Source organism: Aphis gossypii, chromosome 3 (genome assembly GCF_020184175.1).
Source record: "Aphis gossypii isolate Hap1 chromosome 3, ASM2018417v2, whole genome shotgun sequence".
In the NCBI taxonomy this organism is placed as follows: Eukaryota; Metazoa; Arthropoda; class Insecta; order Hemiptera; family Aphididae; genus Aphis; species Aphis gossypii.
The window spans coordinates 29,439,622-29,450,847 of record NC_065532.1 but is presented as its reverse complement, the minus strand read 5'-3'; the positions used below and the strand labels follow the sequence as shown (position 1 = coordinate 29,450,847).

General features: G+C 25.9%; 2 protein-coding genes across 4 annotated transcripts; one reads left to right on the top strand and one right to left on the bottom strand.

Annotated features, from left to right (window-relative positions):
• The first annotated feature begins 175 nt into the window (after positions 1 to 175).
• LOC114118947 (uncharacterized) lies at positions 176 to 10,957 on the top strand. 2 transcript variants are annotated; one of them, XM_027980383.2, is made up of 9 exons: positions 176 to 532; positions 5,823 to 5,876; positions 5,952 to 6,181; positions 6,836 to 7,041; positions 7,107 to 7,227; positions 7,283 to 7,591; positions 7,657 to 7,799; positions 8,286 to 8,500; positions 10,173 to 10,434. In XM_027980383.2, exons 2-9 carry the CDS (start codon positions 5,828 to 5,830, stop codon positions 10,211 to 10,213), a joined length of 1,314 nt encoding a protein of 437 aa, XP_027836184.1. In that variant the 5' UTR covers positions 176 to 532; positions 5,823 to 5,827; the 3' UTR covers positions 10,214 to 10,434. The 2 variants fall into 2 exon arrangements, with proteins under 2 accessions (XP_027836184.1, XP_027836183.1); XM_027980382.2 differs by lacking the exon at positions 8,286 to 8,500 and having other exon boundaries at positions 198 to 532; positions 10,173 to 10,957.
• On the bottom strand, positions 1,303 to 3,274 carry LOC114118948 (succinate-semialdehyde dehydrogenase, mitochondrial). Of its 2 annotated transcripts, XM_027980385.2 has the most exons (2): positions 3,083 to 3,274; positions 1,303 to 2,973 (listed from the first exon to the last, which is right to left on the bottom strand). In XM_027980385.2, exon 2 carries the CDS (start codon positions 2,940 to 2,942, stop codon positions 1,470 to 1,472), a length of 1,473 nt encoding a protein of 490 aa, XP_027836186.2. In that variant the 5' UTR covers positions 2,943 to 2,973; positions 3,083 to 3,274; the 3' UTR covers positions 1,303 to 1,469. The 2 variants fall into 2 exon arrangements, with proteins under 2 accessions (XP_027836186.2, XP_027836185.2); XM_027980384.2 differs by having other exon boundaries at positions 1,303 to 3,274.
• Positions 10,958 to 11,226: the final 269 nt, after the last annotated feature.

Sequence of the window (11,226 nt, the reverse complement as noted above, 5' to 3'; positions counted from 1 at the left end):
AAAAAATATATTTAATTCTGTGAACGGCGTGAACCAGAACCATAAAATTTGAATTTACAATTATTACCCACGATCATGGAATAAAATATTTCATCCAAATGTATGGGTTTTAATTACGAAAATACGAATTAATGTTGATTAAAATGTTATGTTAATGTTACATTCACAGATTTATTATATTATATTAATAATTAATTTATTATGTTAATATAATATATAATTGTAGAGTTTTGGTCGTCGTGACGTTACGTGTTGTTCGGCGTTTTTGAATTCATCAATTTGTTTTTTTTTTATTTTACAAGCCTTAACCTAAACGAACAGATTACCGATCGTTTTAAAAATGATAACACCAAAGTCCAAAACGAGTTAAACGATCAAAACTACCGGAACTGGAATTTTTAGATTACTTTATTTTCGTTAGTAGTTTCGATTATTTTATTATTAACTTACTTATTAGTTGCTGAGAACCATTAATATGAATTGATAGAGTACATTCACTTCACACCGGTCATCAATTTATTCAACTTGAGAGGTATGGTACTATACTATTGTTCAACATAATACTATTATTATTAATAAGTTATAACTTATGCAACATATTCAGACTTGGTTATGAATAGTACTTTCTATAATATTTTCTGCATACATTAATTTTAAAAACCATTCTGTAAAATTAATTGGCATCGTCATTCTAGCAATATTGTAAAAGTATTAATTTAATTAAATTCTCACTTATTGACTTGTAGGTAGTATTAAGAGATACAAATATTTATTAATTGAAAATTTTACATAATAATTATGATACCTAATATTATATTTGCTCTAGACTCCTTAGAAATTGTATAACTTGTAAAATTTGATATCTGTGAAAATTTAATTTTTATTATCAAATAAATGCTTAATTGTTATGTCAATGTATGTTAACCATATCACTTAATGTAACCTGGAAACGTAAATTTTGTTAAGGATGAAATGTGATGATTTGTACTTTGTATCTATTATGTACAGTTTGTTTTTTATACGATTCTAGTCTATGTACATAATAAGATTATATTAGGTAAATATATGTGTCTCTATTAATGAATTATTTTACCCTGGGTACTTAAATAACAATTAAATATGGAATATCCATAACAGTTAAGTAGCTAATACTTATTGCTTTTTTTTTTTTATAAATATATGTTAGGTTTAAAATGTTGTTAAATTATTACATATTAATTAATGCGTAATTAGCTTTTTTCAAATACTAATAGCTCAATTAATAATTATTGTACAGTATTTAAAAAAAATAGAACTATAACATTGACATTTTGTATCATTTAATTAAAATGTATTAAACATTTAAACAACTTAATTATAAATTACTTTTGGAAGACAATTTTTTTTATTGGAAGACATTAATAATCAGTACCTATTTCACTTACAATGTTAAAATATTATAAATATTATAAATTATATAATAATAATAATTAGTATTCTAGGTTTCCGAAACAAATATATTTTATTTCAGTGTATTCATCCATACCATGGCGAGAACCTTCTCTTCCAAGACCAGATTCTTTGACACCTCCAAATGCTGCTTCTGTGGCTGATATAATACCTTCATTGACACCAACCATTCCAACTTCTAAAGCCTTTGCTACTCTCCAAACTTGTGACAAATCGTTTGAATAAAAGTAACCAGCTAACCCTCTGTTTGTACTATTAGCAATTTGTAATCCTTCTTGTTCTGTATCAAACTCGATACATACTGCAACAGGTCCAAAAATTTCTTCTACATAACAAGCCATATCTTTAGTAACATTAGTGATTAATGTTGGCTCATAGAATCGTTCACCGAAACTTAATGCTCGTTTTCCACCAGTTATGATTTTTGCTCCTTTGTTCTTAGCATCATTTACTATTCTATCTACCTTATCTGCTTGAGCTAAATTGATCAATGGTCCAAGATTCACGCCACAAGTTTTACCATCACCCATAACTAATTTATCCATTTCTACTTTCAATTTATCAACAAACTCTGCGAATACATTTTTTTGAATAATAAATCTATTAGCACTTACACATGTCTGCCCACAATTTCTGAATTTTGATGCCATTGCTCCAGCTACTGCTTTATTGATGTCTGCTTCATTGAATACTATAAATGGGGCATTTCCTCCCAGTTCTAAACCAACACGTTTCACGGTGCTGCTGCATTGTTTGTATAGTAATTTTCCAACCTCAGTAGATCCAGTAAATGATATACCGTAAATGTCTGGACTTTCACACAACAATTTACCAATTTCTGGAGTATTTTCTCTTGATGCAGTAACAATGTTAAATACACCTTTGGGAATACCAGCGTCTTCAGCAAACTTTGCTAAAGCTAATGCTGTGATTGGAGTATTTTCTGCCGGTTTTATTACACATGTACATCCTGCTGCTAAAGCAGCTCCAGCTTTTCTAGTTATCATCGCTATTGGAAAATTCCACGGCGTAATAAGACCAACTGGTCCTAGTGGTTGACGAATCATTAAAATTTCTTTGGTCTTATTTGGACTAGGAACATGTTCACCATAAGTTCGTCGTGCTTCTTCCGAAAACCATTCAACAAATGAATTTCCATAAGCTATTTCACCCAATGATTCTGGTAATGGTTTTCCAGCTTCTGATGTTACAATATCTGCTAAATAATCTTTATTTTCAACTAAAATATTATACCAGTTTCTTAATAGATCACTTCTTTCTTTAGCTGTAGTCTTTTTCCATGTATTAAATGCATCGTTTGCAGCATTTATAGCCACTTGTACATCTGAAGCATCTAAATCTGGTACAGTAGCGATCATTTTTCCCGTAGCTGGATTGACAACATCAAAAGTCTTTCCAGATTTTGCATCATACCATTCGCCATTCACATAAGCTTTGGTAGGCCACATTGTTGAGTAACGTTGTGCACACATTATTATTGATCTGGTAATGCCTTGTGAAGATCTAAGTAACATGTTGAATTGAAATGTATATTTAAATGATTTCGAATATTTAATAAAGCAATTAAATTAAATTATGTATATGGTATAAAAAATCAATTTTCTTTAATTACTTTGATAAATTTATCTTGGTTTGAATGTTTTGGAAATTAACAGTAAAATGACTAGTTTAACGATAGATTTCAAGTGTTTATATTATGTCAAATAATATAATCGTAATTCGACTAATTCGTAATCCTCTGTCGAGCTGGTCGTCAATCGGCGTTTTGAAGTAGTTTAAAGTTTTATCAATAACTGCAGCGGTACGGCGGGAAAGTGGACGGTGGTCTCCCTTTACCTCCTCATCTCCTATTTATGGTGTTACCAACACATGCGCACCGCATTTATTAAACTATTCGAACGCCATTTTCATTTTATCTTATTAAATATTATTTTTACAAATTACGATATTATTATCAATGCTATAATGTACCTATAATTATTGTATTATAAATACATTATACATTATTATTTATTAGATCCCAAAATTGTATTAATTGTTTAAAAATTGTTACTTGCAATTATGAGATTATATAAATCGATTTCACTGGGTTTAGAATGCATTGACTCATGACTGTGTTCATTATTTTATTCTATGAAAATAACATTGCCGATTCGTTTGTCGGTGAAATTTACAAGTACGTTTTACTGGCCCTCGTGACATTTCATCTGACCCTTTTTGTTTTTATTATTATTAATCGCATACACTTCCTTATTAAAAATTCAACCGGTTTGAGCTAACCATGCCTGAGTTTGTTAATAAATATAAACACCTCAACATTTTTTTTACTATTGATTTTTTGTTCAATACTTTAACATTGTACTCGCCCGAGTTATTTATCAAAAATATTTATTACCTACTTAATATTTTATAAGTTAATAATTTACTATGCGTATTTATGTGACTTATGTTTCATATTAGTTGTGTGTAATTTTAGATATCATAGAATGTTAGGATGGTCGTTATCCACGGGCAGTGAGCACTGAGCTTACTGACTTGTTTCCCCATCTTAGTCTTTTACATAATTTGAAAAATTAGGGTGGGGGTACTTAGTGTAAAGAGGTATTAAAATTATATAAAAAATAGGGTAGGGGTATTGTTACGCATTTATTAAAATTTGAAGTATTAATTATTTTTCTTATCTAGGCATTGACCTCTTGCAATAGGTATTCAATTACTAATTATTAAAAATATTTAAATGTTAATAATTATTTTAAGTATACTATAAAATATACATCGTGTATTCGTGTTATAGAAAAGTAAAATTAATTATCATATAAAATATATCATATACATTTTAAAACTTAATTATACGAGTTGTATGAATTATACTATAATTTAAAATATGGTAGTATTGTTTAAATATCAAAAACATATTTCTTATTATGGCATATTCTGTTTATCTTTTAATAATTGTGGGTTTGATAATGATTAAGCAGGAAAAGGGAAATGTTTCATTTATGTACTTGATTTGAAGATGGTCTACTTCCCCTTTTATTATACAGTATAATTTTATAATGATTAATTGTATTTTGCATCAATAGCAATGATCTTTCAAGAGTTAATTAAAAATAAATCTATTATGTATCAACTGTAATCAAGTATGTTTATTTTTAATGACATTTTTAAATATTTATGAATAGTCAAAACCTTCCAATCACTACAATTAAACTACCCAATTTGTACTTTTAATATCTTAGTACCTATTTATTTTACTAGTTCTAAAATTATAAATGTTAAACATTTTATATATTAATGATCACTCAACAAGTTTGTGTCTGCTTATGTTTTTAGTTAGATGCTACCTATTTCTAAGATAAATATTATAGTGTTTAAAAAACATTAAGCTCTTAAACTCTTAAATAATCCACGTTTGTTTAATGAAATATTTTATTATCATAATAATACCATATTAAGTTGAAAGATTATTAGTTAAGTATTATAAATATAATACAAAACGTCTTTTGGTAAACTATATAAATAGGACTATTTGTAATTTATTTCCACGTGATAATATATACAGGGTGTCCAGTAAATATTGATTACATTTTTAATTTAATGTCAGTTTAAAACAGTTGCAATATAAACTCTTATACGTACCTTTATGTTTTGAAACAATGTACATTTTAAAAAATGTCATTACTGTTTAGTCAAGAATAATAATATAATTACTATCTAATTAACTATTGTTAAAGCCCAAAGTAGGCAATAAAAAAATATTGTCTTTAACCCGATCACTGTATTCTGTCAAGTTTTTTTTTCCTGTTACTTTTAGAATCTTAATTTCAAATAAAATAATTTTATCCATTATAAAATAAAATATACATAATTGAATTTGATATATTCCAATTTACTGATTAATAATGTGTCTATTATTCTGTGGTTTAGTATAGTAAATCATTATAATAATTAATAATATAATAAATAAGATAAATGTACCATTTAAAAAATACCTATACACATAGCTAGGTATATTAGCATCGAGTAACTTATAATATAATGTGTAGGTGAAGTACAAAGAAAAATTGTCACATTATTATTAAAAGGATACCATACTCTCGTGGCGTCCTCTTAAATTAAATAAATGTATTCAATTTTAGGTTTTTAAGTTTTACTAAACAAATAATATATAATGGTAATTAATAATTTTACTCCATGACAATTATTAATTTTAAAATAACACTTATTCTGCTTTTTTTTTTTATAATGCCAAATTTAAATTGCATATAAATAAAAAAAACATGAAGGAAAAGTTAAGACATAAATATAAGTAAATATTATACATTATATTATCTTTTATTTTTTATTTTTAGATATTATGGACCTGCTCAAGAAGTACTTCAATAACGATTCTTCATTTCCTTTATGTAAATAACATTTATTATTAAAAAAAATATAACTTACATGTCTAACATATTTATTTATTTTATTCATATTTTTAGTTTCAGATTATTTCACAAACTATTATGATTATGTCAATGATAAACCAATTCCTTTAGTCCTGGCACCTTTAACAATTGCTCTATTCTGTTACTATGTCTTCATTTATGTAAGAAAATTTTATCCAATTTATGTTAACTGTTGGTTTTGCAATGCCAATTTTAAAGTAGCTTTTGAGGACCGACTTGAATATTCATGCATTGAATGTGGACAGTTTAATGGATTTAAAAAGGCAAGTAATGTGTCATATATATATTTATGTATCATGTATATACAATATGTATGTATATTATGTTTAGACTATAAGAGCAGTTCTTCTGATGAATGTATAGATTTTACAATGATGTGTGTTTTTTTCTGTCTGTCATCACCTATAGGCTATAGGCACAGTAAAAATACTTAAAAATTCAATACAAAGTGCCTGTGAGTAATTAATTAAAAAATATTAGAAATTTATATTCTTAATATTTCTTTTTATTATCATTTAAAGCAAGAATTTTGACAAAATTCATAAAAAAATCCTTTTATATCTTAGAGTTAAAATTTAAATACAAATTTACATAAATCTTTAGTTTATCTGCCTATAATACCTAAATACAATGATTTTGGAAAAAATAAATCAACCTCCCATAATTTTAATTGTAAAATAAATTACTATATTAGAAATATTAAAAATATATCATGAAATATACTTAGTGATATAGGCTATTTTTATATACAATGATTTATCATTGAAATAAAATTTAAGTACATTAATACATACATTACTGTAACCCACTCCACACCTATTGTACATCAGAATGGTACCCATTTATCCGTGCTTTTTTTAAATTATTTGATTGATCAATCGTTATACATTAATAAAAATACATTTACTTCATTTCAGGATGGAAGCTATAGTAAATCAATTCCTGAGCAACATGATCAAAGGTACAACAGAGCAATTTTTTCTGTAGTCCAAGAAGATTTTAAGGAAAATAAAAATGGTTTATGTAATAAGTGCAATATTATTCAGGAAATGAAAGTAAAACAGTTAGCTAGTTTTACCCCTACCAAGGAAAAATACTTTGATAGGGAAATTGAAAAGTTCAAGTAATATTTAAAAAATATTTTAAAATATAAAATTGTGTTTAATCTTGATCTACAATTTTTTATAGGGAAAACTTAGAAGCAACCTTAAAGTTGTGTTCCAAATGCAATCAATATACACAAAAAGTACTATCATTGCAAGAACAACGTTACAACTTAAGATCAACAAGAATAAATAATTATCATAAAGTAATTTATTGTTAAAATTTTTTTTATTTAATGTTAATATTTATTTTTATTATAGGATATTCAAGATACTGGTGTCTGGCCTAATATATGCTCACTATTCTTATCATTTATTATATTTGTACTGTCTTCTGGTGTTGAGAACTATATGGGTGATTGGCCAATACAAAATTTAAATCTATTGATTTCTAAAAATAGCCCTATATCACTAACACACTCAATTGGAATGGTTAGCCTAGCTGGTACATTTTGCCAAGTTTATCACTGTTTGAGCACATTAGACAAATTAAGCGCCATAACTATGTTCCTATGGTCATCATTATGCGCTATCAATAATTTTGAAAAATTTGTACATTTAAAACCTAAAGTAATTAAGAACAAATGCATTTTAAAAATAATCTTATTAGTTTACTAATATTTAATATTTTCTAGCTTCTCATTTCTACAATTATTGTGCTTCTTTCATCAGTGTCTGTACTTAGACATTTGACAAAGAAACAAAAAATTGAACAAACGAGTATTAAACTGGAGGATGAAAAATTCAAAATTAATGATACAAGTTATTTTGATACAAGGTAATACTTATAAAAATGTTGTATTTTAAATATTATGTACAGACAAATCTACAAATCTTAATTGATAGATTTCTATTTAACTAAACTCAATATAACAATTTTCTGGGGTAAACAATAAAATTTTCATTTAAAAATATTTCGATTAGATACACTAATTTTTTATCATTGTTATAAAATACATTAATTATAACTTTACAAACTCAGCTGTCTCGTAGAGTGTGATTCTATGACTATATTTGTTAAATCTTACCTCGTCTTATTATTTTATCATTTTATATTAATATTTAATATTTAATACTACTTCTAAAAAAATAAAAAATATTTAATAGTAATTAATACCCACATAAATAGAAATTTTGAAATCATAGTGAAACAAACCTTGTTAATATTCATAAATTTATTTAAGTTTCTCATTTAGAAATAAAAATAGATTTGTAAATAGTATTAGCCAGTTGCGAGTTTATTATAATTTAATGATCGTTTTAGTAAGAAACGTTTGTCACCAAAAACACAATTACGAGAAACTCGTTTTCTGCCTGGGTCAAGTAATCAGTTCATCGTACGCCTCCCAAAATTCAAAGTCGCTCGAGTACTTAATGAAAAAATCTTTCTTGAAGCCATTCCCAAATCCATTCAGTATACAACAAGGGACGAGTATGATTACGACATAGACGCACAATATATGACCCCTCGACACAATGGTATGTTATTTACTGCCTGTTAGAAGTCAAATTTCTGTATCTTTCCTTACTTATGCCCCTAAAACTATTGACTTATTTTTAATTCAATCCGTATCAATAATACCTCAAACCATAAATCTATCATATATCTAAATTATAATATGCTTACTGTTCAATGACTTTTTTACAAGTTGTAATGTAATGCTTCAGCACCCTTTGAATCAACATAAAATATATATATTCTTCAAAATAATTAGTTAAAATCAGAAGTATTATTAATTATTAGTTAGTATTTCATTGAAAACTAACCTTAACAATAAATATAATTGTTTACAAGGAATGTTTCACTATTCTTATCATTTTTATATTTTGTTTGTAACAATAAATTAACATCAAAAGATCTTTCAAATTTATTATAGAAAAGAACATATTAATTTTATTATCATGTAAACTATTATGGCATTGTACATTCTACTTACATAAGTATGAAATTAAGTTATATACTAATTTATAGGTTTCTTTAATTTAATAAATGTATGTTATATTTGATTTGCTTATACTATATACAGTTATCCTAAAAGTTTTATATCGCCCCTAGAGAGTGACAGATTGGTATATTTAACTGAGGGTTTTTACAGTTAGAATTCTAATTGGCATGTATTTCAAATTTATTTTTCAAAAATATTATGCAGTATAATTTTTTGATTGAAATGTGGATGTTTTTCATGACAATTTGTAAATTTAAATATTTAATTAGTAGTGAAGATTTTAATAGAAATAAAAATTATTAATAACTACAATAACTTCTAAAATACTTAATTGCATTTTTTTTTTCATAAATATTTGGAATAACCTCCATTAATTTTAACTTTGAGTAGAAATGTTTAGACGTATATATCCTTAAAATTGTCTAATGCTAATGATGTAGTCAATATTTGTTGCCCTCTTTGATATACCTGATCTATTTTGCCCATCATTACCTTAGAACTAAATTAAGTGTTTAATAACATAAAAATATCCATGAAATAACTTAAAATTAGTGTTCTAAAAATCTAAATAATACACTGGCTAATGTCTATGCAATTTATTTGATTTTTCATTTAATTTTAGTATATTTACATATTATATTTAATGCTTTAAGAAATATACTAAAATAAAAATAGCCGTCTTGAAATTTTAAAATACTAAATTGTAAAAAAAAAATGTTAATTTTTGAAAAATAAATCCTATTTAATGTATCGATTTTCCACAAAGATGGTACTAAGGTTGATATGAAACTCACAGAACTTTTGGAATATACTGTATATAATATGTATTGTACACAATACAGGCAATTATATTAGTAAAAATTTTTAATAATGTATTCAGTCAATTTTATTGATTACTGCCACATTGACTGTTTTTAATAAAATGACTTACAAAACATAGGCTTTTCAATACTTGTATGTATGCACAATTGTCAATTTAGTTATTATGTATCTATTATAAACTCATTCAATGGCTTAGCTCTAGATGAAATGGTCACTTAAGACAAGTTAAATAATCCAAATGTAAACAGTTAATTATTAATGTTAGTCTATCAGTCAACTTTAAAACCTATTTACATGAAATGTAATTAATAAACTTGAAAATATTATTATTAATTTAAAACAGTAAGTAGCTTAAAAATTAATTTATGATTTGCTTTTTTTAGTGCAAACAGATCATATAAAAATAATGATGAATCAGAAATGATGGATATTGATCATATTGAGGAGTTACCTAAGAGTCGAAAAAGGATATTAAACAAGACTGTTGATAATCTGTTCCAAGGGATGAAACTCAATGAAAACCGTGGTGTCAAAAATAATATACTTCGACCACCAAAGTTTTCAATGCCTATCAAACGTGACAAGTTTTCAGGATATGCAGAGTCTGCTCCTGGATATTATTCAACATATTCAGTAAAAGATGATTATGACTTTGATACACAGAGCATTTACTCTCAACACAGTTATAGACCACAATATTCACCATTGTGTCACCAGCCAGTTTCGCCATATACGTATTATGCTCTGCCACATCACCATAATAGTCCTATGAACTTATCGCATTCATCAAACACTTCAAGTATACAGCACACTTCAGAATGGCCAAAGATGTTGATGTACTCAATTCCGGGAATTATATTACTTGTTCTGCAATGTTACCTGTTGTATGACATTAAAGACTACATGAAACAAAAGTGAGATTAGATTTAAATTTTTATCTTAATTTAATGAACTAGACATTATTTTGTAAATATTAACTGTAACACTGCTATTGTTTGTCCCTAAAACATGTAAACATAATAGTGTTCTTAATGTATAAAGACTGTTAACATTTATCATTGTTTTTGTTAACATTATTGTAAGGAAATTTTTGTTAGTTTTTTTTCTACTATGTGAACTCTTCTGTATACATTTTGATTTAATTTTTAATAAATTCTTTCAGTTATAATTTGTTTAGAATTATTTTTCAAATTATTTCATCATAAAAGTTTGAACGTATTTATTAGGTATAATATTATTTCGGTTCTTTAATGTTAGTTACTAGTCATATCTATATCTTAACAGTTTTAACACTTAAAAATATACATACAAATAAGAAAACAAAATACTAGATTTTGATATTTAATTAAAATACTTTACCATGCATTTTATACTGTTCAACAGTTAATGGTGTGAAACATGCAAAATACTACTATTGTAGTTTATGATATTCAGATT

Excerpts from the sequence above, each read along its gene's own strand:
- LOC114118947 (XM_027980382.2), top strand. The coding sequence starts at position 5,828 with ATGGACCTGCTCAAGAAGTACTTCAATAACGATTCTTCATTTCCTTTA. Across the intron at positions 7,228-7,282 it reads GAATAAATAATTATCATAAA|GATATTCAAGATACTGGTGT; the intron begins GTAATTTATTGT and ends TTTTTATTATAG. Across the intron at positions 7,800-10,172 it reads ACAAGTTATTTTGATACAAG|TGCAAACAGATCATATAAAA; the intron begins GTAATACTTATA and ends TGCTTTTTTTAG.
- LOC114118948 (XM_027980384.2), bottom strand. The coding sequence starts at position 2,984 with ATGTTACTTAGATCTTCACAAGGCATTACCAGATCAATAATAATGTGT.